General features: G+C 40.1%; 4 protein-coding genes across 7 annotated transcripts; 2 read left to right on the top strand and 2 right to left on the bottom strand.

Moving 5' to 3' along the window:
* Positions 1-243: 243 nt before the first annotated feature.
* On the top strand, positions 244-3,062 carry LOC116212463 (double-stranded RNA-binding protein 1-like; the record flags this gene model as incomplete). Its single annotated transcript, XM_031547089.1, has 5 exons — positions 244-622; positions 1,002-1,264; positions 1,706-1,916; positions 2,008-2,368; positions 2,725-3,062. Coding segments are annotated over 5 exons (1,326 nt in total), but the record flags the coding sequence as incomplete, so codon positions are not given.
* Positions 3,063-3,672: 610 nt separating this feature from the next.
* LOC116211988 (tryptophan--tRNA ligase, cytoplasmic) lies at positions 3,673-8,362 on the top strand. Its single transcript, XM_031546548.1, has 12 exons — positions 3,673-3,945; positions 4,040-4,159; positions 4,295-4,480; positions 4,586-4,637; positions 4,745-4,810; positions 5,016-5,102; positions 5,890-5,982; positions 6,615-6,695; positions 7,073-7,144; positions 7,249-7,317; positions 7,403-7,513; positions 8,033-8,362. Exons 1-12 carry the CDS (start codon positions 3,737-3,739, stop codon positions 8,081-8,083), a joined length of 1,197 nt encoding a protein of 398 aa, XP_031402408.1. The 5' UTR covers positions 3,673-3,736; the 3' UTR covers positions 8,084-8,362.
* A 1,571-nt stretch (positions 8,363-9,933) lies between these two features.
* LOC116211158 lies at positions 9,934-13,823 on the bottom strand. Of its 3 annotated transcripts, none has more exons than XR_004157622.1 (4): positions 13,514-13,823; positions 12,596-12,656; positions 10,468-12,507; positions 9,934-10,332 (listed from the first exon to the last, which is right to left on the bottom strand). XR_004157622.1 is itself a non-coding variant. In XM_031545404.1 (4 exons), exon 4 carries the CDS (start codon positions 12,368-12,370, stop codon positions 10,529-10,531), a length of 1,842 nt encoding a protein of 613 aa, XP_031401264.1. In that variant the 5' UTR covers positions 12,371-12,507; positions 12,596-12,656; positions 13,514-13,611; positions 13,699-13,823; the 3' UTR covers positions 10,336-10,528. The 3 variants fall into 3 exon arrangements, 2 of the variants coding, with proteins under 2 accessions (XP_031401264.1, XP_031401265.1); XM_031545404.1 differs by lacking the exon at positions 9,934-10,332 and having other exon boundaries at positions 10,336-12,507; positions 13,514-13,611; positions 13,699-13,823; XM_031545405.1 differs by lacking the exons at positions 9,934-10,332; positions 13,514-13,823 and adding an exon at positions 12,957-13,473 and having other exon boundaries at positions 10,336-12,507.
* A 7,620-nt stretch (positions 13,824-21,443) lies between these two features.
* On the bottom strand, positions 21,444-23,950 carry LOC116209988 (putative F-box protein PP2-B12). 2 transcript variants are annotated; one of them, XM_031543762.1, is made up of 4 exons: positions 23,593-23,950; positions 22,403-22,527; positions 21,760-22,302; positions 21,444-21,607 (listed from the first exon to the last, which is right to left on the bottom strand). In XM_031543762.1, the coding sequence occupies exons 1-3, from the start codon at positions 23,863-23,865 to the stop codon at positions 21,795-21,797; spliced, it is 906 nt and encodes a 301-aa protein (XP_031399622.1). In that variant the 5' UTR covers positions 23,866-23,950; the 3' UTR covers positions 21,444-21,607; positions 21,760-21,794. The 2 variants fall into 2 exon arrangements, with proteins under 2 accessions (XP_031399622.1, XP_031399621.1); XM_031543761.1 differs by having other exon boundaries at positions 21,444-22,302.
* Positions 23,951-26,274: the final 2,324 nt, after the last annotated feature.

Here is a 26,274-nt window from a genome sequence, read left to right as displayed (position 1 = left end):
AATCACGGTTGGGTTAACAACTTGGGCTAGGGTCAGCCCCACATTGACCTTACGGCAAAATGGACCCATTGAAATGGTAGAGTTTTCCATCGCCATTCACCTTACAAATGCAAACTCACAGTTAATTAATTAATAATTAGTTAGTCAACTAATTAATTACTTAAGGAAAATAAAAAATTGAAAATATATAATTTAACTGGCAAACCGCGGCTGAAGACGTCACGGCCGGTTGCTCCAATTTGACGGAGACAGCGAACTCACAGTTCCCAAGCCCTAGACAGAGAGAGACACACTCCGCTCCCTCCGTCGGTGACGATCGGATTATTTCCCTTTTTGCGGCGAAATGTCAGGACAAAGGGCCGATTTCAGCGAGTTCCCTCAGCCCAAACTGCCTCCCCCTGCCGGTGCTCAGCCCGAACTGCCTCCCCTGCCGGTGCTCAGCCCGAACTGCCTCCCGCTGCCGGTGCTCAGCCGGAGCTGCCTCCGGCTGCCGGTGCTAAGCCCGAGCTGCCTTCCCCTGCCGGTGCTAAGCCCGAGCTGCCTTCCCCTGCCGCTGCTCAGCCCGAGCTGCCTCCTCCTGCCGCTCAGCCCGAGCTGCATCCGGCTGCCGCTTCACCCAGAGGTAAGGTCTCTGCTTCACTTGGCTTTGGGCTTTCCCCAGTTCAAGTTCGGAGCTCTGATACTCTGAGAGCACTTGTTCTCATTGACGGAGACAGTCATGGCTTGCTCATGTCACGGCCAGCCACCCCCCGCCCTTTTTTATTTTATGTTTGTCCTGAAGGATAGGTTCTTAGGCGGCTGGTGGTTAGTGTGGCAAATGCTCGATGGAGCTCGAACATGTCTTCTGTTTCTTCGAAATGATAACTTTGGTACTGAGATTGCTGTTTTGCGTGGGGGGATTTTGGGTGTTAGCCGGGGCATGATACGCTGTTGGCTTGTCAGAAAATGTTCTGTCATTTTTCTGTTTAATTTCTTATGTCCTCACTGCTACTTTTCTATAGTTGTTCTGGATCGTCATGCCTACAAGAACCGCCTACAAGAACTCGCTCACAAGTCCTCCCTCCCGACTCCGGCTTACAGCACTGTCAACGAGGGGCTTGGCCATCTCCCAAGATTCCGAGCTACGGTGGTAGTGGATGGGAAGAGTTACACCTCCCCGCGCACCTTCCTCCATCGAAAGGAAGCAGAACAAGATGTTGCGAGGATTGCTTATGAGATTCTACTGGAAAAAGTCAACAATGAGCAGCTCCCTCCTGTTCATGAGGTATTGACTTTTTTGACTGCTAAATTGCTCATTCCATAAATTTAAGTGAAATGTGTAACCTGATTTTCTCAACTTCATCATACAGGTCAGAAAACATGTTCAGTATGACTCTTGAATGTTGTATGAATTGGATAAGTTTAGACAATGAGTTCTTCGATCTGCTAATGGACGTCGTTCAATTGTTTGGATCTGCTAATATACAATGATATTAACAATCAAATGAGATTAAAATTTAACTGAGAGAGGATTGAGATTTGTCATTACAACAGAAGGCATAGAAGGTTTTTGAAAGTATACACATAGACTGTTAACTGCTGAAATCTGCATTTCGTTCAGATGGTTCCATTGCTATTGCCATGGGTCTTTCTATTACGAGAGGCATATCTAGATTTCGAAAAGGTGTCCAGATCTAGAGTTATTCTTTTATTTTGATTTTTACAGGATTTAATATTTAGCAAATCTATAATGAACGAATTTGCAACAAAGATGCACTTGGAAATGCCTACTTACATGACGCGGCAGTTAGAGGGGGAGACTCCATTGTTTGAGTCTTCTTTGATATTCAACAGTGTTACTTACCCAGCTTGTGTCGGGAAAAACAAAAAGGAGGCCGAACAGTTGGCCGCGCGTGCAGCTATCCAGTCACTTCGAGGTATCCTTTCATATATATGATCGATGTTAAAAAGATCATAGAAGTTGTAAAATCAATATTCTGATGATTAAATTAAATCCAAACTATGCAGGCAAGTCAGAGTCAGAGGCATTGCTCGCCCCAATAATTAAGTCAAAGGCTAGAGTTTATGCATCCCTGAATGCAAATGGCTCAAATAATAATGCCGTGCCTGTGGTTGAGGCTGCTACTCATAATGGTGGGACTTCAATGGGAAAAGACACAGAAGCTCTTCCTGATGATACCATGCTCACATTTGTTGCTCCACGGCATCAATTTACTGCCCTACCAGGAGAAACCAGTGTAGGACTTAACCTACCAATTACCTTTGTTCCTGCATCTTCTGACCAGCAATGTGATGGTCCTCCAAGTTCTTCCAGAAAGAGGCGAAAGAACAAGAAAAAGGCTAGCAAGAGAGCTCGCTTTGACGGGATGTAAGTCTGGTGCTTAATCCAACTTGCCTTCTTATGGTTTATTTAATCTTACTGAGTTGTTGGTACTCTGAATCTTTTGGCCCTGATGATTGCACGAGGGGGAAAATACACATTGTTGCTGCATTGATGTGAATTAGGATAATTCTGTTTGGGTTGTGACACTGTGAATGAGCATCTAATCAACCTACCTTGCGAATCTCCGAGCATTGTTGAATGTGTCTGTCGGAGTCCATCTGCATTATTTTCATACTCATATCTTGTGGACAATGAATAGTTATTGGTGGCTGGTTTCTTGCATACCGGGCATATTTTGCATGGTCAATTTATTGAAGGCTCGTCTTTTATGGAACTTGCAGGGTGGCAGGTGATGTTGATCTGTTCAATCAAGCTGCTGAATGTTTGGTCGATGTCCCAGTAAAGGTCAACCATGTGAAGTACAACTTTTGTGAGGGTCGCACTGAAATGTAGCACGAGCTGTTGTATTAGCTAATAAATTCTTAATGTGTGAAATCTTACCAGATCTGTGTATATGCCCTCTTGTATGCAGAGTCTACAGCGTCCAGTTCTGTCTAGTTTGTAGGGTTAATTTTTCTGAACTGGACGAGTCTGTTCTGTCAAACCTGAGACCTGCAGCATGTAAATTCTTGTTATGATCTATTTGATTCCGGATTCTAACGGGCTGATCTGGAAAAAAGTGTTTTGATCTAGAAAGATTTCAGGTATCGATGCTCGAGTACGACTCTTTGCAGGTCTGCTTCTGAAGCATGTGATTCTACATCCTTGAGTTGACATGGCTTGGCTCGAACATGAGCTCTTGGCTCATGTTTATCGGAGTTGAGTCATGTTGAAGTCTAAGATCAAACGGGATCTTGACAAACCCCTAGCCCGGGCTTAATGTACAAATTTGTAGTTCTTGGTCCGCACGTAAGCGACATGGATCAAGACCAATGGGTTAGTTCAACAGCATTTGAATTGATTATAAAAGGCGCTAAATGATCGTTGTTGAAAAATAAACGCTAATTCTGATAAGCTGTAAAATGTATGGCAAATTGGTATAGATTTGAAGATTACACAAAATCTTAGTAAATATTAACACAGATATAATTGTAGTAAACATATATTTATGCATAAAAAACAGAACCAAGATTTTATTCTTCAAGAAATTACAAATCCCATATGCATATGATAAAATTACAGAAGGGCCTCAAGCTCAAAATTTTGGGCCCTTTGTTTGGGCTGGATTGGGCCTATTGACCCCCCAAACAATTCACAAAATCCCTACTCAGTCCTCTGCGAGAGGCGACAACGACAAGCTCTTCTTCATCGTCTGTGCAAGCAAGGAACGACGAGAGAGAGAGAGAGAGAGAGATGGAGAAGGAGGAGGAGGAGAGAGACGCGGAAGCAGGGGAAGAAGCTGAGGTGAACCCGTGGGAGGTGTCGGGGAAGATCGACTACGACAAGCTGATCGACAAGTTCGGCTGCCAGAGGCTCGACCAGTCCCTCATCGACCGCGTCCACCGCCTCACAGGTCGGCCTCCCCACGTCTTCCTCCGCCGCGGCGTCTTCTTCGCCCACAGGTCAGTCGGCATTGAGCAGGTTCATTCGATTCTCGTCTAATGGTTTGAATTTGAATGTAACTGAAGGCCATTAGTTTCTCTGATTTGTTTTTAGGGATTTCAACGAGATTTTGGATGCGTATGAGAGAGGGGACAAGTTCTACTTGTACACTGGCAGGGGGCCGTCCTCTGAAGCTCTGCACTTGGGCCACTTGGTCCCTTTCATGTTCACCAAGTAAGTCTATTGCTCTTCAAGCTGCCTCATTTCGCCTGCATTTCCGTTGTACTCGTTGCGTTCTATCACATCTACTTGTCATTGATCGGAGGAGTCGTATGTTCTTTTTGCCGATTCGCGTTCTCGTCTATGCAGATATCTACAAGATGCTTTTAAGGTTCCTCTTGTTATTCAGCTGACAGATGACGAGAAGTGCATGTGGAAGACCCTTTCAGTGGAGGAGAGTCAGAGACTCGCCAGGGAGAATGCTAAAGATATCATTGCTTGTGGTTTCGACGTAACAAGGACTTTCATTTTTTCCGACTTCGATTATGTCGGTGGGTAAGTGACAAGAACATGAAACTTATGAGTGAAGAACCCTTAACACTATTACTTTCTGCTGTTAAATTACTTCAGAGAATGATCCACCTTTTTCCCTTTTTGTAGTGCCTTTTACAAAAACATGGTCAGAGTTGCCAAATGTGTCACTTATAATAAGGTAATCAGATGTTGTGCCTCCTTTGGAGGAGCTTTTATGGCTTATCGATCCTTTTGCTACTTATTTCTTTCACCAGCACTCACCTTGTGTTCAATCTCTAATATAAGGTAGTCGGCATCTTTGGTTTTACGGGTGAAGATCATATAGGAAAGGTCAGCTTTCCACCAGTACAGGTAATATCATTATGCCATGCTTCCATCATTGGATATATTACATCATGAACAGCTTCTCTACTTCAAGGGGCTTCTAGGTTAACAAGTTGACAGCAATAGTATATGCCTTGGTCCTGAGTTCCTTTCTAAGTGCTTTCATGTGATTTGTCTTCAGTATACTATGTTTCTCTTGTGATTGAACTCATGATGCATTGGATATATGCAGGCGGTACCATCTTTTCCTTCTTCTTTTCCTCACCTTTTCTCAGGAAAGGAGAATCTTCGTTGCCTGATTCCTTGTGCAATAGATCAGGTGGGTGTCTGTTCTTGCTGTTCACAATTTTGTTTTAACTTTCTTCCCAGTTATTCATGTATAGAATTCATCTCTTCTTTCACAGCAAAAGCTCTTTTTATTGATGCTTATCCTTCAAGCATGGCTGATATACTTGCTCTAATTTATTTGTTTTCTTCTTAGATGGCTGGGAGTAGGATATCTAAGAATGTGTTTGGTTTTTGAGTTGAGTTGAGTTTTGGTTTTAATTGGTTTGTAATGATAATATTGTTGAATTATGAGAAAAAAGTGTGAAAAAGTAATGAATAGTTGAGAGAAAGTAATGATTGTGTTGTTGAATTGTGAAAAAAGTAATGAATAGTTAGGAGAATTTAATATTAAAAATTGAATTGAATGGTTAAAAAAATTTAAAAAAATGGAAAAAGTAATAATTGTGTTATTTAATTGAAGATAAGTGGAGTTGAGTTGATTAGAGTTGAAAATTTTTTAAAAACCAAACACACAGTAAATAATTCCTAATGAACATATGAAGCTCGCCGTTTCCTCCCAATTTATAATCCTAAAATCAACTTATCAAGTTTTTACTGACATTTTCATAATTAATGGATATATGATGGAAGTATGCCAACTGCCTGCTTTATTTTGGAGTTGGAATTGTTTGTACCCTTGGCTGTCTGTCTGTGTCTGTGGATGCTGTTGCAGATGGGTTTTGTCTCTTAGTTTTGAATTCAGTGAATGCTGTTTCAGATGGGACTTATCTATCTCAATTTTGGTCTGCTTATGCTTTTTAGCCTCTTATCTTTGTCAGGACCCATATTTCAGAATGACACGAGATGTTGCTCCTCGCATTGGATATCACAAGCCTGCTTTGATTGAATCATCATTTTTCCCTGCCCTGCAGGTACTATTGTGATTCATGTTGTTTTCATTCTTTGATATGCATAGCATGCTCCTAGGTAGTGGAATTCATGCTTTTCTTCGGAATGAGGATACTCAGATACATTTCTGCAATTTGGTTTTGGGTATTGATATCATCTATTTGAGTATTCAGGAAAGAGCTACATGAAAATTGCCGCCTTGCATCATAATTTCCTTTTTTAATGGATAGGTTGTGAAAGCTTGTAAAACTTACATATGAGTGTAACACGAACCTGCTTCTAGTTGCATGTAAGTGTCTACAAAAAGATACCTTGAGGAACTTCATTTTGCTATCAGTGAGTTGCAAATTCTTTAATTTTTAAGGGGTCAAGGTCTTATCCTTTTCCTGATTTGATCCTCAATTTTTTATGGATGTCAACTTCTTAACTTTATTATTTGCATGAGTCAGAATAAATATAAAGATGTTGACAGAAACTTTTCCAGAGATTTATATGCTTATAAATCTGAGTGAGCATACGAATTTGAAAATATGGTGTGCAAGGTATGTGGAAATATTGAATGCTTGTCATGGCATCTGTAATTTATTAGCAACGGTGGTTTCTTCTGTTCTGGTGTGCTACGCACAAGTAATACCTGGTTTTTGGATATTTGCAGGGAGATACTGGCAAGATGTCAGCTAGTGACCCAAATTCTGCCATTTATGTTACCGATACTCCCAAGGAAATCAAAGACAAGGTCTGCTCTCAAAATTTACTTGTATACAAATAATTCTCCAATTGCTTAGTTGTGCTCTATAAGCACCAACAATCACTAATTTAGATACAAAAGAATTAAAACATTTATCCCATTTATCCTGGGGGCCAATGATCAAACATTGTTTATGAGTTAGAGCGTATGTATAATTTCCATATCACATTACCAAATTCAGTGCTCCCTTCATTTATCATGTAGATTAAGTTGACTTAACAGCCAAAGCTTAGACATATATGCAAAGTGGCAATGATATCTCAATTAGATGAAGATGAGACTAGGGATTTGTCTACTCGTACAAATTAGATACTCTGAGGTCAATGAGAGAATGCTAAGGTTTCTTTTATATGTTCTATTAACAGATCAATAGGTATGCCTTCACCGGGGGCCAAGACACAAAGGAGAAGCAAATGCTATACGGAGCTAATCTGGAGGTAGTACGGATAGATTGATTCGTTATTATTTCTACTTGGAAAAAAAGAAAAGGTCACTCTAGATGCACTTGATGCTGATATAGCTTTCTTAAACTTCGTGCCAGGTGGATATACCAGTTAAATACTTGAGCTTTTTCCTTGATGATGATGCTGAACTCGACTACATAAAGCAGGTGAGTTCTCTTCATCCCGTACGCTTGTTAAACAGAAGAATGCTTGAATTTATTTATTGATGTACTCCGAAATTTCCTCTTTTAGGAGTATGGCTCAGGGCGCATGCTGACTTTCGATGTAAAGAAGCAGCTGATAGAAGTTTTGACTGAATTGGTAGAGAGACATAAAAGGGCACGAGCTGCTGTGACAGATGAGGTAAGTATCTTATAATTTTTTTGATTGGCTTAAGAAGGTGCAGATGGGTGATGAGCACTAACAAGAGATGGAAAACAATGACGGTATATGTGGTCAACAGTTTTGGTGTCAGAATAGATGCCCCTCAACTCGCAAATTGGTTGTCGTGCAAATGGTTTTGCTGATCATGCCAATGTTGGGAAATGCCCCCTTTTGATTTCCAGCAGTATCTTGTTTCTACTTTGAAATGATGTCGAACCAGACCACTGGCTTGGTTGTTTTCCTTAGTTTATACAGGGAATTGACATAGGTTTTGCAGTGTGATGTTAAGAATTGTCCTGGAGATGCACTCTCTTAAAGATTTGACTGCTGTACTATTCATCTCATGCATGTCTTAGCGGCTTCGGTTTCTCAGTGTGAATTGAGTGGCTGATATTTCCTACTATCAGTTGGAACTGAGAATCTTTGTGTTTTTTCCCCTTTATTGTGAATTGAGACTTAGAGATTAATGATGTGTGTTTTTCCTTCTCTTCTTGGCAGATGGTGGATGCATTTATGGCAGTAAGACCCCTTCCCAGTATGTTCAGTTAACTCTGAGGCTGAATTTTCATTTCCCCGATGAGCAGTATCTTTTTGTGCGATGATATCAAATTTTAGACCAATTTGTGCGTACTATCGGGCCCCGGCTTATTTTCCAAACTCAAAAGGCAATATCAACTGTAAATTATTTATTATGCAGTCCAGGTTCGGCTGGTTGGAATTTATGAAAATCATACTCTTGGGGTTCCTTTGCGGGCAGAAAATCGATGTTTGTACATCACTTATGATTATTGTGAAAGATATGAGCCGTTCTCGGTCTACAGTTTATGAGCTGCATTTTCCTTATATGGTGCTCATGTTGTGGCCGCTACGGCTTAAACGATTATCAAAGATTCACAGTCGATGCTTCCTCATAACCAGTAGACCGCATGTGACCAGCTTTACTTTGACCACAACTCGTAAACCATATAGACTGCATTCGGTAGGCAAATATTAGACAGGATATTGGCTCGAGATGTGATCCTTATACTAGTCTTTAGTAGAGTATTGAATAGAAATGTGAATGGGGCATGGCCAAGTGACAAGGCAACAGGTTTTGGTCCTGGTATTAGGAGGTTTGTAGGATTTAATGTACATTAGGTTTGTAATATCCGATAAGTTATTTAGTGCAGATCAAGGATTGGGAATGAAATATGAATTAAAAAATACAACTTTTTAATTTTGGGTGAAAGATCTTTCTAGAAAGTTAAATTAAATTAAAAATAATGGAACAAGAATTTGAGAAAAAAGGAGGGGCAAATATCGCCCGACGTCGCCACCATCGCCTTTGGCGGGGGAGCAGATTAATGACTGTGGTGGCCTACTTTTGTCCAGCATAGCCCCGCCCGAGGTTGCCGGTTATCATCGACGACCCCAGTTGGGGCTAGGAGGCCCGATAGTAACCGCTAGTAATCTTGATGGGAGGTTGTGTTGGTTCGAGTTTGGCCACCACAATTCTAATCTTGTTTCTCTCTCTTTTTGAGTGAAGAGAGAGACTATCGTATGACAGTGGGGTTCTATGCTGATCACCACCAACCTATGTGAGATCACTAATGACGCTTCATGCCGATAGAGACCTCGCGGGGGCAATGGTGACCAATGTCGGGCCATCGCGACCCCTCCCTCTCTTTAATTCATCCGATAGAAACTTTCATAAATTGAAAATGAGTACAACAATGTCTTTTTGTATAAAATACGAAAAATTTTAAGTCTAATCACAGATCGTCCAGTCATTTTTTTGTCTTTTTGTACGCTTCATATTTCAATTCATTTATATCGTACTCTGATTTACAAATTCTTCATATAGTCGACTGCGCGTGCATACTATCAGCTACATTTGCGTACACAAATGAGTTAAAATAGGACGCATCCACAAAAGATAAAATAGTGCTAAAAGGTTCATTAGTGGACTGAGATTAACTTCTTAATAATCATATTCTGACGGACTCCTGACCAAATCCCTATCTTGTCAACAACTTAATATAGATTTATCAGAAAACTTTCTCTGCTCCTTCCGAGCTCCGAAACATGCCCATAGTGCATGAGAGATTCTAATGCCTTCGACACACTTTAAAACATCAAGGGTATGTTTAAGGGGCTATAATTTTGATGCGGTTACGAAGATATAGTATACGTAATTCCAATTACTTTATTTGTTTTTATCAGTAAAGGCCTCCCGGTCTCGACTATTCAAAATTCTGTCGATTTCACCGATACACGGGCCACGCCCTCGAAGAGTGTCATACTTTGCGTGATGTCTCCTATGACATGAAAGATGAAAATCGTTTCGTAATAGATGTTGAATTCTCATGCTCTACCACTCGATATGTAATTGGTAATTTCCTCTATGTACGAGGAACTCAAAATACCAATATATCCTTGATTATTCATCAAATTTCGAATTCCCACCACCGCTCTACCACCCCCCCTCCGTGGCTCTTTGCAATCCCTCCGCCAAGTTCCACCAGCAACAGCGAACAGCGATCGCTAGTTTCTGCCGATCTCAAGGCCCTGAAGCCACATCCAAGCTATTACATCTATCACGATCTATTACATAGCAGCAAACTGAAACGAAAACGCAAACTATAGGCCCTGTAAGATATGTTGATTACAATCCAATGTGAAACATCTTCCAAATCTACAAATTGTCAAGTTTAATTTCACAGGTCGGATTCTGAATTGCACTGGCGGTGCTGCATCCACCGACAAACTTCGCCCAAGGATTAAATAGAGCTTGGTATCCAAGTAACCCAGTAACAATCCTGTAAACAAAACCAGCAAACCCAAATATGCTGCCGTTAAACCAACCGAAAATGCGCAGATGCTTATTCCTGCGATTCAGTATGTAAAACGTACAGATACAAATATTACAAGCAAGCTAGCTGCTAGTTTCCTACCTACATCGGAAAAGAGACTGTTTTAGAAAGGGAACAAAGAGGGTAGCACTAAGACTTTCGGTCAGACTGGCATTGTACACTTCTTCTGTGAGTGCCCTAACAAATGGCAGCGGCCACACTGAACGACCCTTTTTGGGCGTTTGAAGTTCTCGACGCGAAGAACCTTCTTTTTGGGCCTACCAGGCGGCCTCCGAATCTTGGGTGGGCGAATTGCAATATCAGCCTTTGCCCCTCCACCATCGGTCTCAGTTCCTTCCCCTGTTTCCTTCCATAATCTCTTATCTGGAATTGGGTTTATCATCTGAGAGTATGTTTCCCGGTAACTTGCCACTGTAAAACATGGCTCGGCAAATAAATGCGCATTGTGCCCACAGGAAATGAGTGCAGCAGCTGCATGAGCACAGGGTACCCCATAGAGCTGCCACCTTCGACAGGAACAGACCCGACTCCTAATATCGACTATGTTTGTCCTCTCCGTAGATACAATCTCAAATTCAACCTCATTTGCACGGAGTACTTGATAGCATCGGGAATCTGAGATTGCCTCCATAATCCGTTTCTCTGCAGAAGGGGCCAGTATAGAAGTCCACCTCATGGCCATTTCCTGGCGCTGATGAAACCAAGAATTTAACTGATCGCGTATGTGCTCCATCATCTGCAGGATTGGCAGTTCGTGGCAATCGAGGGCCCACTTGTACAATATTTCTCTAATCCCGAGCGTGAAATGCCCATATCGGACTCCTTCAAAGTAAGCCACTGCCCACAGCTGAGGGGGAAAGCGTTGAAACCATGGCAATACATCCTGCGAGATCTCCACCATCTCAGAAATCTTGCTCTCAAATTCAACTGCTGTGAGGGCATAGACGGCATTCCAGAATATGTTAACCAGCTTAGAGTTCTTGAAAGTATCCCGGAAATTTTCACTAACGTGTCGCAGACAAAATCCATGAAAAGCACTTGGAAAATGCGTTTCCACTGCTTCAACCATACTCCTCTGTCTCTCGGACAGTATAGTAAGTCTAGGCATGTTTTCTGTATTTACACCGAGAAGCTTTCGCAACTCTGACATAAACCACATCCAATTTTCATCGGTTTCCACATCAACAACTGCTATAGCAAGTGGAAACAAAGAATCATCAGCATCAACAGCTGCAGCACAGAGCAGTGTACCCAAATACTTGCCTTTCAGATGTGCTCTATCGATCTCCAAAAGTGGCCTGCAGGAATTTATGAACCCGTATATTGATGCACGATATGAAATAAATAGCCGCTGAAAACAGTTTTCTGGTCCAGTAGCAAAAACCGAGGCAATGCTTCCGGGGTTACTTTTCCTTATTTGTTCACAGTAAGCAGGAAGGAGGCGGTAACCTTCGTCAAAGGTCCCATGAAGTGCCGCCATGCTCCTTTCTTTCCCACGCCAAGCCTGCATGTAGGAGACAACGACTCCATGCTCCTCTTGAATATCGTGCAGAATTTCCTTGGGCTTCAACTGTGGGTTATCACGGATTCGTGCTTCCACAGATCTTGCAACCCAACCCACTGAGGCTTGTTGATGGTGGTGGTTGCGAACTCCTTCACAAGTGTGCTCCCCTTGTAGGGTTCTTATAGAAAAAGTGGGAACTCCAGGGCATTTGGCCACGTGAATACGCCATGGACAGCCTTCTTTGGAGCACTTGGCTATAAAACGGCTCCGATCTGACTTTACTATTCGGAGATCGAAATGAAGTGCAATGGCAGTGTCTTTTAATATCCTCCTGCAAGTCTCAACATCGGGAAATTCCTGGCCAATAGCTAGAGAATAGTTTGACAGAGCCGAATCGGAAACAACAATAGGAGGATCAGTAGTTGCAACATGAAAAGAGTGCTGCTCGGCATTGATGGCTGCTAAAGATTGATCTTCCATAGGATAATAGGGCGGAGGGGTGATCTGAGAGGAGCCACTTTAAGGAATTTTCCACATTGAGCAAGTGAAACGAGAGCAGTTTCGTCCAGAAACAATCTGAACCCAGAGACCACCAAATCTTCAGAAGGCAATACATTCTGCAAAACAAAAACAATTATTGGTTGGGAAATATCCATACTTGGGAAAGCAAAAAATATAGACTAAAGTCAGTGGATAACCATGTACCAGGTTAGCTTAGCAAGACCAAGGAGGACAGGTCCTCCCCTCGATAGAATAACAACATTTTCTGCAGCAAAAGAACAAATCCTACAATTAACATCCGAAGGAACGTACCCTAAAAACAGGCAGATAAGGAGATCAACAAGAACAATACTCCGAGATAGGCTTGTGGATGACTTCCACTCATAGTTCGTGACTTACACCAAAAAAAAATCGCCAGAGTTTCCAGCGACTGGAGCTCCATGAAAGGAAAGCGGGTTGATACAATGCTTCATTTTGCATATTAATTACATGCCTAGCCTAATGATTACATGCATCCGATAAATATCACAAGTTCCATTCAACCAAATCCAGTTAGGTAAATTACCTTTACAGGGTAAATTCTTGCGAGGGGAAAAAAAAAATTTCAACAGGCCACCAAGCAACTCAAAACTCGTTCAGCCCAAAAGTCACGGAAAACCGAACTGTCGATATCACAATTCATTGATAACTCTGAAGAAATATAACCAAATTGACAATCCAAACGACTTTAGCTATCGTCGAATTTCTTTTCCATGAGTCCCATGCTCTCCCCCTTTTCCGGGCATGTCACAGCCTCAGTTACAGACTCTTTTCCAAATTCCCGGGCTCTCGGGAGGCCGTTTGTGCCAGTCTGCTAATACAACATTAACAGCGACAAATAAACGGTGTTGACAATGTCTATGGACACATGAATATACGCACATATATATTCCTCATGACGAATTTTCAAATCAATCTTCAAACAAATGCACTAGTAAGCAATTGGACTGGAAACAATTCAATGACGATCCCAGTGGAAGCCTCTCGGATCGCGCTGCCATGGCGCGTCGGAACCTCTAATCAGACAAAAGGAGCAAGAACGGCAGAGCACGAAAGAGGGAGAAGGAGAGTGCCTTGCACTACCTTGAAGCAGCCAGAAGCTTCAGAGGAATGAGCGGGTGAGTGAAAATCCTTCCAAGTTCACTCAGCTTCAAGCAGACTCCCGGTGAAACCCTCCGTTGCTGGAGAGAACGAGAATTGATTCTGATTGTCCAGTTGAGAGAGACAGAGACAGAGAGAGGGAGAGAGAGAGAGATCAGCAAGATTACAGGCCTGCGTATATATGGAGTTCAGATTGACCGGAGAGTCGCCGTCGCCGGAGGTGCTGACGGTGGCCGCCGTTAACTGGGGTACATATAGAGCTAAGGAACTGTGGTCGTAGATGACAAACTGAAAAATGGGGAGGATTCTTAAATTAGGGATTTCGCGAGGGGTAAAATGGTCATTGCGGATGCAGTGGCAATTCCGTCAGTTTCAGGTCCACATCGTCTGAGGAAAGACGAACTGGAATTGCAAACCCGCCCCTCATCTATGGTTATTTAACAAACTTCCCCAGAATTATTCAATAAATTCGTTTGGATTAGAGGAAACCAGACCCGTACACGTGTGTTATGCACGGCACGTCGTAAATTCTTTCTTACTCGTTTGGTTTTAGAATTAAAGTAATTATGATTTTAATTGTGAAAAAGGACAAATGAGATGTGATTATAAATTTGACTTGGGAAATGTGTGTTTTTGTTGTATAGTGTGTTGAGTTAAAGTTAAAATTAAAATTTTTGACTTGGGAAATGTGTGTTTTTATTATGTAGTGTGTTGAGTTAAAGTTAAAAGTTAAAATTTTGAAATTTTAATTTTGAATCATACAATTTCTGAAAGATATAATTCCTTTCATAATAATTTCCTTATATGTATGAAAAGCAATTATCATAAAGTGTTTTCGTTACGTAAATTATTAATTAATGAAATTAATTATATAAAAAAGGAAAATAAGACATGAGAGACAGAAATGGGAGATGCGGATTCGAAATTGTAGAAGACACTTCGGCTTTTAAAACTTTCATATCTTTTACTTGATAATGATCATCTATATAATTTAAATTTTAAAACTTAAAATAATATAGATTTATATCATGCATCGTGCGATTTACTAATAATTTTTATTGATGCTTTTTGTTTTAAAAAATTGCATTACACAGTTTTACTTCTAAGTTTTTTTGCATTTTGTATTTTTACTTATTTTTTATTCAAGTAAAGGTTTTATCAATTTAATGCCAGTTATTTTGTGAAAAGTTTTAGGGCTTGTTTGGTTTCAAGATTATATTTTAAAATCACAATTCTAACTTAATTCTACCAACTACAAAACAAAATAACTCATACAAAGTCAAAGAGTGGGCCCCATTTATATTACTTTTTTTCCACAACAAAACAACATAATTCATACAAAGTCAAAGGGTGGGCCCCATTTATTCCACTCAAAATCAAAATCAAAATCTGATTTTAAAACCCTACTATGAAACCAAACGCAACCTTAGGAATTATGGATAGTAGATTGATTTTTTTAAAATTTTTAACAATTATGATTTTTCGAATCGGATTTTTCATGCAGTCTATGGTCTATATAATAAATTTTATTCTCTGAGAATTGAAAAAATTCAATCATAAAACAAAATTTAAGATTAATCAAATTTAATTAAATTGATACATTTTTTTTTATTTTCAAAGATTAAAGATTATCTACTTTATTCTGAGATGCTTCTTTTTAATATTAATCGGCAATTTCCTATTTTGCTCCAAGATGCTAATTAAGTCGAAGCTTGATATATATATATAAGTATAAAATTATTTTAAAAATCATCATAAATCTCCCTTCCAATAAAAAAATTTCTAATCATTTTTGGGTGTATTTATTGTTATCGTGGAAATTGAAAAGAAAAAAATCTTTCGAGAATGAAATTCGTTCTGAGACAACCAATTTAAGTAATTAAAGTTTGTTTTCACTCTAAAATACAAACTTTGTAATTAAAACTGAAACTGAAACTCGAAAAAGAAAATTGTGTAATAAATTGAATTAAGACATATATTTATCCTTATGTTACTTGAACTTTTAGATATAGTACTTGCACTGTTTTTTTTTTTTATAAGTTTAGTTAATGTTGGTAAGAAATTGTAGAGGTTTATATTCTAAGTACTATTTTACTATTTCAAGAATGTATTTAATTACTTGTGAATTTAAAAATTCCAAATATGTGCAGCTAAGGGTGTGTCAGCACCCAATTTCGGTCCATCGGCTCCGGGGGGGGTAAAATTGTCATTTTTCTATTTATCACCTTTTTTTAAAAAAAAATTAATTAATTAATTAATTAATAATAATAAAAATAAAAATAAATAAATAAATAAGAAAGAGGAAAGAAAAAAAAAAAGAAAGAAGGAAAGAAAAGAAAAATCTCGGGCAGGGCCGGGCAAGGCCGGGCAGCATTGACCGGCTGCCCGTGACCCGCCGGCCCTAATTTGAAAAAAAAAAAAATGAGCGATTCGGGCAGGCCGGGCAGGGGCCGGGCAGCTCTCGCCGGCTGCCCGCGATTCCCGCCGGCCCAGAACGCCCAAATCGCGATTTTCGCGATTTTCGGCCAAATCGGCCGAAATCTTAACGGAAAAGGGAATGGAATCGCAATTAAATGGACAGGAATACAATTCGGGTGGGGAGGAACACGACCCAGCAAACGAAATCAGAAAATTGGCTCTCGATTTGGCGGATTTTGAAATCGGAGTTTCGGAGCTTCTGCCGGAAAACCGTAACCTTTTCCCCCCGATTCCGACTGATTAAGCGCCGATGAGGTCCCGATCGACCACGGCGAAGCATCGGCGGCGCCCAGAGCTATCCCCCACGTCCATTCCGGCCGTCGTCGAGGCGTCCAGGGAGCGAGAACCGCCGGCCCCAGCCCGTCGCCGCCGCTTTCCTCCCGATCCCGGCCGCCCTTCGGCTAACGGGCCTCGGCCCATTTCTCTTCCTTTGCAGGCTCGGCCCATTCAGGCCCAAGGTTCCCCAGTCCGGCCCAGCGCTCTTCCGGGCGGTTTTCCTTCGGGCGGTCCGGTCCGATCCGATCCGGTCCGATCCGATTTGGTTCGATTCATCCGGCGATTTTTTTATTTTTACAGAGAGGCCCTTCAACTTTCCGAACTAGGTAAATTCTCAACTTAGTGGCATAATTAGGGCTCATTTCCTGAATATTATTGCTTGCTTAATTGGATATAATGTGAATTGAGTGTTCTTGGGTCGCGTGGGTGATCGGATTTGTCCCGAACTCGATTTTATGAACTTTCCATTTTGTTACATTTCTGTCCAGATGACTCATTTTATTTTTTTCAGATCTGCCTCGAACCCTAAAATTTATTTTCAACCAAGTCCCGGACATTTTATTATTTTTCAATCAGTCCTTGGATTTTCCAGAATTTCTCAAGCGTCCCAAAAAATTTTCCAAGTTGTTTCAGTTTAGTCCCTGGGCCATTTTTCACCCTTTTCAGGTCTGCCCCGAACTTCAAAATTTCTTTTCAATCCAGTCCCAGTCATTTTACTATCTCCCAATCAGTCCTGGATTTCCCAGAATTTTTCAAACATCCCAAAAAAACTTTCCAAGTTGTTTCAGTTTAGTCCTGGGGCCATTTTTTTTATTTTCAGATCAGTCCCAATTTTCAAATTCATTTCAAATAGGCCCTAGGACACTTTCAGTAATTTTTTACACAGTCCCCATTTTTTTAGAATTTTCAAATCAGTCCCCAATCTTTTAGAATTTTCAGATCAGTCCCCAATTTTTTAGAATTTTCAAATCAGTCCCTGCTCTTTTAAAATCGTTTAATTCAGTCCCTGGACATTTTCTAAAATATCCTGCCCTTTTCTACTTGGATCACCCACCGACAATGCATGTGCCCCATTTAAATATTTCAATTTTGTAATTCTGTGAGCATATCGGAAATTAGAGTTTATCGAGCGGTCAACTAATGGCCATCTCGACGGCTCGAAATCCGTAGACTAAAGCATTCGGCAAGTTTCTAATTAACCTAAAATTCTACATACGGGGTAATCGGGACGTTAAATTTGGCTAAATTAAATCACTTGATTTCTTTAAATGGATTGCACGAATTGATTAATAATTTGTAATCGCGTCGACAGTCCAAGAACTGTTAGTCATGCCCTTTTCAAAATTCACAATTTCTAAAGCACCGAGATACGTACAGCGTAATCTTGATTTTCATGTACACACATATTTACCGATTCAAGGGTATGATTACCGGTTCTTGTCCTGCCATAATCCTAGTGTAGGTTTGTGTTTAGAACGGGTTAAAACATGGGAAAACGGATTAATCTCAAACTCGGCTTAATCAAACATGGTCAAATAGTCAAATAGAGGGTTAGGTTTTGGTTTTTTAGGTGAAAAACACTCTTAATTTGTAAAAGCCATATTGTCACGATACAGAATAATCTAAAAAACAACCCACACATTCGAGACTTGACTATGGACATCACGTCTGTTGGGTCCGTTTAAATAATGCTGAATGCTACATACCCTATCCATCACCCTTTTGTTTGTTTTAAGGTAGGATTTGTATGCCAATATACCCCGGTTAATAATCAGTTAATTCACGTAAATTCGGCGATAACAAAACCCCATTGATTGTTTAGTTGAGCTTGCTTGTTACATCTTTTGCACTTGATTGTTATGCGGATCGGGCCCGATCCTTTAGGACTCGATTCACACTGGGTCCAACGCCTATAACCGTCGATCACGGGATCCAATACCCCCATACACCGAGTGCGCATTTAATTTAATTTTCGGTCTTTTCCAAATTATACGGTGAGCATGAGTGAAATCATGGCCAAATGCGAACCGACCGGGATTTAGTCATTATAGCTTGTCTTTATTTATTTGAGAGAACAATGTAAGGTTTTATATTATACATATATTCATGTAAAATCCCGGTCGGAGAGTAGATGGTCAGAGTGTTTCTTCGAATTTACGGTGTCAAAACGCGTAAGATGAGCGAAACTTAATCATGCAGTAAATAAATAAAATGGCAAGCCTAGTAAGTTAGAGTACCGAAAGGGCGTGTGGGATATAGGCCCACACGTAATAGAACCCCCGAAGTCGGAATTTCCGGTTCCGTACAGACCATTGCCTTAACATACTAGGTGTATCCCATACTCCTAGACCCGGGTAACTTGCCGGCCCTCGACCTTCGGGTCGTAAAATGGCAAGTGGCGACTCCTTCTCACGTGCGTCCGTCGCGCGTCCCCGGGAAAGTGGACACTCCCAAGCTGCGTTGCATTTAGGCGCGCGCATGCGTACCCCGACGAGACGAAATTCTGGTGCGCACAGGGTGGATAAGAAATGAGGATGCGGCGAGTATTGTTCATCATCATACTATTAGATAAATATATATATATATATATATATATAGATGTAGCTAATTAACTATGATATTAAAAATTCGAAAATACATATATTTGTAAGTGTACTTAATATTTATATTTATATATCTATGAGTGTACTTAATATTGATATTCGAAGTTTATCGTTATTCTTCTAACAAAAAAGTTTATCGATATTGTAAATACCATTTTACAATTCCAAGAATGTAATCAATTACTTGTAAAATCAAAAATTCGAAGCCTCTGATCTGGATTCCTTGAATGCAAGAAGCCCATGCACATCTCAAGTTCTCTTATCTCTACTATTACTAGTCCTTCCAAACTCATCCATTGTTATCTTCTTGCCTAGAGTGGACGGATGCGAGCTCATTATGCGTGGAGGGTTCAAGAAGTTGGATAGTTCGAGAGGACCGGGGAACTATTTGGTATTGCCGATTATGTCTCCATATCCAAAAAGACACTCCTCACTTTAGATTTCTCGCAGTCCACAAGCCCAATACTAGGAATGTGCACGAATACCGGATATATTCGAAACCGATCGAAACCTATCCGTTAGAATATGATTCGAGTATTAAAATAAGGAACCGGTGAAAACCGATTTCAATTTCGATTCTTACATATAGGGTATCCAGAATCGGAACTCGAACTGATACTTGGACTAGGATAATAATTTCCACATTATATATATATATATATGTATATAGTTATATTAAGATATTCTCATATTTAAAAAATATAGCCATTAATTTAAATATATATATAAATCTTTATCGACATTCTGTATTGCATGATTATTGATTATGGACGAGACATTTTCGATTTTATTTAACGAGACAAAAAAATTTACTGGTTCCAATAAAGTACCCGGAACTTGTAATATAATATAGGTTCTGATTTTATGACTCAACAAGTTAATTAAATCTTGAAGTATGTTCCTTACATGATAGAGTTTGGGTATCGCGAAAAAAAAAAAAAGAGTACATAGACTCGCACACCCCTACCCAACACGACCTCTAAAAGATGATCTCAAATCTCGGAGAATCAAAAAACACGAGGAAGTGGCATAACGTGTTGATGCAGATTGGATCTCAATATTGATCATGCCACATATCTCGAACCGACAGATAGCCCGGAGAACAACCCACTTAACGGACATCATAACGGATGCACTTTTCTGGAACGAGAGTTCAAATAAGAAGGACAATTACCTCAACTTCTAGGTCAATCGCCCCAGACAATTAACTTCCTGGCTGATACTTCGTAACCGCTCTTTGACAAGACCGTTGCGGTCGAATCAGTGCTCTCTTTCCGTCTGCAAGAATAATAAAGGGCTATTGCATGCGCATAACATGTCATTGCTTAAAAAACTCCACGTGCCAGCCAAAAGATTTGGGATTGCAAACCCACCCATAATCTATGATTATTTGACAAGTTGCCCCTATACTATTCCTTCTCTGCATGTTCTCCTCAAACTATTCAAAACTTCTTTTATGGGATAGCAAAATTGTTTAATTAATCTTTTAGCGCTGGTGGTTGAGGGCGTCTGGCCGCACTGTATGTCAGAAGAGATCGCAGTGTCTACCCCACCTTACTGTAAAAATCTCTGGAGGCCAACTCCTCACGCACACTATCGATCCCGATAATTCTCATGGGAGAGTGGGGTGTTTGAACTAGCTTGAACTTGTGTTCTCCCTAAATATTTTATATGAACGACCAATTATTTCTCCATTCTTTTTTCAATTGGTAGAGGAATGCATCATCCCCAATAGGATACCATATATGGCAAAAAAGATTTGGGTTAATTTCGCCGTACAACACGTTATTTTAAAATTTTTCATGACATAACATATATCATTATAATTTCACCAAATCGCACGATATCTTAAAATCTTTTCACGGCATAGCACGAAACGATATAATTTTATCGTATGACGCAAAATTACAAAAAATATTCATGGAATAACACGACGTTAGTTTTTGTCAATGACATAACGGTGTATGTATATGTATGTCTCTCTCTTTCTCTCTCGGCCACGTGGAGACATACATATACATACACCGTTATGTCATTGACGGAAAACTAACGTCGTGTTATGCCGTGAAAATTTTTAAAAAATTTGGCCATACAGTGAAATTATTGCGTTTCGTTGTATGCTGTGAAATTTTTTTAAAATATCGTGCAATTTGGTGTAATTATGACGATATGTGCTATGTCATAAAAATTTTCAAAATATCGTAATGTACGGTTGAAATTAACCCAAATGATTTTCATGAGAGGGTAGTTATGATGACAGCGAAAGTAAATGAAAGGGCATCGGATTCCCATCGGTGAATATCGATCTCATGAACTCTTGATTTCAAGTAGAGGTTGAGTGCAACTGTAACGACACCCATTTTCTCATATCCAGTCTAATTTACTCGATTATGTGTCATGTCTAGGAATGTTAAAATGTGGTATTCTGCAGTTTTCCTACTACTACCAAACACCCAGGCATAAGACCATCCTCATGGACCGGTGCATGCATTGATTTTCAGTTATTGGCTAAGATGCCAAAAGAAAGATGATATTCACTCGTTTAAGCGGGAAAGTTAAAAGGTACTCTATGGATGTCACGTTCATTCCAAGGTCAAATCACGTTGTCGAATATGAGATTGTCGGTATCGATCCATCTAGAATCGAGCATATTGCAACAAACTCGCCCTTCGTCTTGATTCGAAGTACGGAAATTTGAATCTCAAACACTGCTACAAGCCTAGACAGGAATAAGAGAAGCCAAATCTATTGGAATAGTTCAACAAATAAACTTGGGACAGTTAAGTTAATAAGAGGAGATGAGAGAGCGGATTTTCTCTGCTTCTTTACTATGCAGATAGGAACAAACGGCCCTTCGACCTGTAGATTTACCTCGCTATATATTGAACGCATGAAAGCATCGCGTCTCATTTCCCGTCCTTGGGCCTGATCTCGATCCCTTGAATGACGAGCCCCTTCTTCCAGCCCCCGCCCTTCACCTCCAAGACGCTCATCTCGAGCTCTCCCTCTGGTCCTTCCCCTGTGGTGAACTCGCCTAGCTCTATCTCCCACCACTTATCGCTCCTCTCCTTCGGGTACTCCCCTCTGTCATCTTCTTGTCTAGGAGAGGGCGTAGCTGGGCCCAAGATGCGGCTAGGATTTGAGAAATTGAACCGCCTGATGCGCGGAACTATTTGATATCGTTGCCTCTGTCTTGTCTCCATGTCTAAATAGACGCTTCTCATTCTGGATTCCTCGCTGCCCACAAACCCGACCCCGACCTCTACGGGTCGGTTGTCAAATCCATAGGCCATCTCATCGTATGAGAACACAAGGTAAGCTGCATAACGTGTTGATGGGGACAAGACTGCAACATTGATCTTGCCACGAATCTCTAGCCAACAGACAGCCAGAAGAACAGCCACCTCAGGGAACCTGCTCAAGTACAAGGGCAACAGTTAATATAGGTAAATAGACGGATGAAAACCGATCAGGTTTTCCAGCGAATGAGAGTTCATATCAGAAGGGCAATTACCTCGACTTGGGATTGAAGCTGGAGGTCCACCCCCAGTACCTCGGTGTATCACCCCAAACGATGAACAGGTCTCTTGCTGATAGCATGTAACATTGCTTACCGCTCCATTTATCCAGCCAGAAGCTCTGGTAATGAATGTCAAAAACAACAAATCAGATCCATACAGATGCCACGGGGAAAACATGATTTTGGCAAACCGGGTCGAGCAAAAACAGAACATATTATAGCAAATTGTTCCTAAGTTCAATGAGGTCATCAGAGACATCTCCAAAAATCGAGCAAATCAGTTGTTTGGTTTCACCACATAATTTTAATTTTACTCTACTTAACACCACTTATCTTCAATTCAACAATACAATTATTACTTTTTCATTTTTCTTCAATTTTTTAAACTATTCAATTCAATTTTTAATACTAAATTCTCTCAACTATTCATTACTTTTTTTCACAATTCAATAACACAATCATTACTTTCTCTCAACTATTCATTATTTTTCACACTTTTTCTCATAATTCAATAACACAATCATTACAAACCAATTAAAACTAAAATTCAATTCAACTCAACTCTAAAACCAAATACAACACTTAGACTGACCTTCCCCCCCCCCAAAAAAAAAAAAGAGAAAAGAAATTCAATCGGTCAAAGGCAAAAACGCTCGAACTTAATCATGTATTTTGCCTAACCAACAATTAGTCCGCTCCATAAGCACTGCTGCAAAAACAGGATCCTTTCTAATCTATACGATACTTCATAGCTTATGAGAAACAAATCAAACGATGGAAACACAAAGCTAACCAAATCCTCATCGGGATTACGACGGCAGAACGATTTCAATATCTGATAGAGACATTTCGAAAGGTGAGCAGAACAAAATATAAATTCAAAAGGTGAGCAGAAAATAATATCAGCATAGCCTGCCCTTTTCCGAAAAAACAGAAATTCGATAGTTCAAAGGCGCAAAAGGTCGAACTTAATCACATATTTACCCTGACAAACAATTAGTCTGCACCGTAAGCAATGCTACAGAAACGGGATAATTTCTATTATACACGATACTCTGAAGCTCATAAGAAACAATTCAAACAATGAAACACAATGCCGATTGAATCCTCGTCGGGATTAATATGGCACAACGATTTTAATATCCAAAACGCAATTACCGTCCCGAACCGCCATTGCGACTAACCTTTCTGCCCTCGTCGATGAGGATCGGGTTGGTGCAGAGCCGGAAGTAGAGCTCCTTGAGCGGAAGCCCATGGAGGGACGACGAATCCGATGAATGAGCAACGATGGACTCGTAGTCGGGCGGCAGGAAGTGGCGCCAGACAGCGTCGGAGTCTGCGGCGGATCTGAAGGTGGCGGAGATGGAGGACAGCCGGCCAGTGTCGCGGGGGCTGGTGAGGGACAGCACGTTGGCAATGCAGCCTTCCGGAAGCTCGGAGATGTCGAATTCTGCCATGTCGGTCTATGTCGGTGTCTCTCTGCTTGCGATTTGACCAAATGGATGGAGTTCGGAGATATGGATGAATCCGCTCGATGAACAGCGGATATTTATAGTGTTTGTCTGAGGGACGGATGAGGATGAAAGCTTAGCGGTTAAGGATTTCGCTTGCCGCTAAATTTTAATAAATAAATATTTATTTATTTATTTTTAGTTTTTGTCAATTTTAGAATCTGCAGAAAAGGATTCATTTCAAAAGAGGGGGAGAGCCTTTTGTGAAAGGTTTGTCCATTTTCCTTTTTTCCGTTTTTCTCCTTTTTTCTGATTTTTTAATTCATTTGCGTTAGTTCAATGTTCCTTTTTTTTTTTGCGTGGAGCTATATTGGGAAAAATTGTAATCGGATGTCTCATTTTCATCCCTTGGCTATTTCTGGTCAGATATGTGTGAGTTAATTATTTTTCTAAAATTGCAATTATATGATAAATCTCTAATTTAATGTGTGATTTTGACGTCTTGTTCCGTGTCAAACAAATCACGGTCTAATGATGATTATGATGGTGATGTTTTTGGTCCCTCTTTGATTGGTTGGTTTTAGTTGTTCCCGGTTTTAGGTGTTCGTGTTCCCATCCTTTTGTAATTCCTGATGAATATCGCCATCTAGACATTGTTCCCGCCATGAGTTTTCTAGTTTTTCTCGGGTTTTAGAGAGAGAGTTGTAGGTCATTAATGGGAATTATTATAGAGTCATTAGTGGTTCAAAAAATATATATAGACAGATTCCTCATCTTTTAATAAAGTTATTGTTGAGTTATGGAGCCTGAATCGAGATCGGCGATCCAACTCGCCGATGAGTTGGCTGGGGGTTGCAGGGAGGCAGCGCCCCCTTGCTTGAGGGCCCGGGAGCGTAGCCCTCGGCCCATGTTGTATTCGGCCATTGGTGATGTAATTAGGGTTTGTTCCCTTTATAAACAGTAGTTTATATCTCTTGTAACCCTAACTCAAAATAGTGGATATACCTAACTTGGCGGCGCCCCCAGACGTAGTCAGAATTACTGACGAACTAGGTAATCAATTCCGTGTGTCCCTTTTGCTTTTTCGTTCATATTGTCTTCTACTATCGTACATCAAACGCAACAGTTATAGCTCTTGATGACTCATAATTTCATTGCACTGTTTCAGAGATATCGCATTTCAAAATTTGTCTTGTGAGTGAAAATCAAATTTCAACCATACATTTCTAACTTGTTTCTTTACTTTTTTGCTCGAAACATGATCCTAAGTAGTAGTACTACGTATAAACTTTTTATAACCACCAATAACATGTGAATCAGAGGTATGAGCAATGAGAACGATGTTTCAAAGTCGGCCTCAAGAGCTTATACATAGATAGAAGAACAAGAGGAGGAAGGAGTGAGAATACCATATGGGCCTTTTTGATATAAAGAATTGATGTTGACGAGGACTAAAATGAGGTAGCGTACAAGGAAAAAATGACTAGAAGGACCTTTTTGATAATGGCCAGGAAGGAATGAATTGATATTTAGTAGTTTTCCATCATTGACTAACGATTGACCAAATGCGGGAGACAAAATTGATGTTAAGAGTGATCCAATTGATGTTAAGGGCGATCCAATTGATGTCAAGAAGGACCAAATTGATGTTAAGATAGACAAAATTGATATTAAGAGGGACAAAATTGATGTTAAAAGGGACCACATTGATCTAAAAAGGGATCAAAGTGATGCAAAATTCGAGTAAACAACCCGATTGATGCAAGTCGTCAATCTCATAGACCAAATTGATAGTTCTCTCTCTCATTATCTCATGACTCTTACTTCAGTACAAAATCATGAGGATGCTGTAATTTTCAAGGACGAATTATCAATTCTTCTTTTACATTTTTATCTTCACGAAAATTAGTACAACTAAAAAGACGCGACATGAGGATCCAGGTGACACAATTGCACCCGGCTCCGGCTTGGGATCAACATTATACATTTGATCACACTTGACTTCCTATGTACCTTCACTTCCCTTTTTTCTCGGCTTTTTACTAGAACCACGGGCCTTAGAAAAATATATTTCTTAATTTTTACGTGGCACGATATTTAGCATTTGTAAAATTTGCTTGTTTTGTTAAAAACTTGAAAGCATATATATAACAAAGAAGAAGGTAGCTATATTAAAAGAAAATGAAAATTTATATATGGCTAGATGAAATTAGGGTTCGAAGTAAAGGTAGTTAAAGGTCCAACTCACAAAGGCCCCTGCATTAGCCTAAAGTTGGTTAATATGCTTCCTTTTCTTCTTTTTCAAAATTTGGTTGATCTTCTTTTACTTTGCAATGCTTTCCATGTCGATCAATGATTCAAATATGTTAAATAAGCAACCGGATAAAAAAATTAAGCTGGTGATAGGCAAACGAA

This window comes from Punica granatum, chromosome 6 (assembly GCF_007655135.1).
Source record: "Punica granatum isolate Tunisia-2019 chromosome 6, ASM765513v2, whole genome shotgun sequence".
NCBI classification, from domain to species: Eukaryota; Viridiplantae; Streptophyta; class Magnoliopsida; order Myrtales; family Lythraceae; genus Punica; species Punica granatum.
The sequence above is the reverse complement of the archived record's forward strand: the minus strand, read 5'-3'. Positions and strand labels throughout refer to the sequence as shown.

What these genes read in the sequence shown, in the direction of transcription:
- LOC116211988 (XM_031546548.1), top strand. Translation starts at nt 3,737, where the DNA reads ATGGAGAAGGAGGAGGAGGAGAGAGACGCGGAAGCAGGGGAAGAAGCT. An exon ending in GGCGTCTTCTTCGCCCACAG is followed by an intron (nt 3,946 to 4,039) that starts GTCAGTCGGCAT and finishes ATTTGTTTTTAG; the next exon opens with GGATTTCAACGAGATTTTGG. An exon ending in GACTTCGATTATGTCGGTGG is followed by an intron (nt 4,481 to 4,585) that starts GTAAGTGACAAG and finishes CCCTTTTTGTAG; the next exon opens with TGCCTTTTACAAAAACATGG.
- LOC116211158 (XM_031545404.1), bottom strand. Translation starts at nt 12,370, where the DNA reads ATGGAAGATCAATCTTTAGCAGCCATCAATGCCGAGCAGCACTCTTTT.
- LOC116209988 (XM_031543761.1), bottom strand. Translation starts at nt 23,865, where the DNA reads ATGGCAGAATTCGACATCTCCGAGCTTCCGGAAGGCTGCATTGCCAAC. An exon ending in TCATCGACGAGGGCAGAAAG is followed by an intron (nt 22,528 to 23,592) that starts GTTAGTCGCAAT and finishes ATTCATTACCAG; the next exon opens with AGCTTCTGGCTGGATAAATG. An exon ending in AGCTTCAATCCCAAGTCGAG is followed by an intron (nt 22,303 to 22,402) that starts GTAATTGCCCTT and finishes GTACTTGAGCAG; the next exon opens with GTTCCCTGAGGTGGCTGTTC.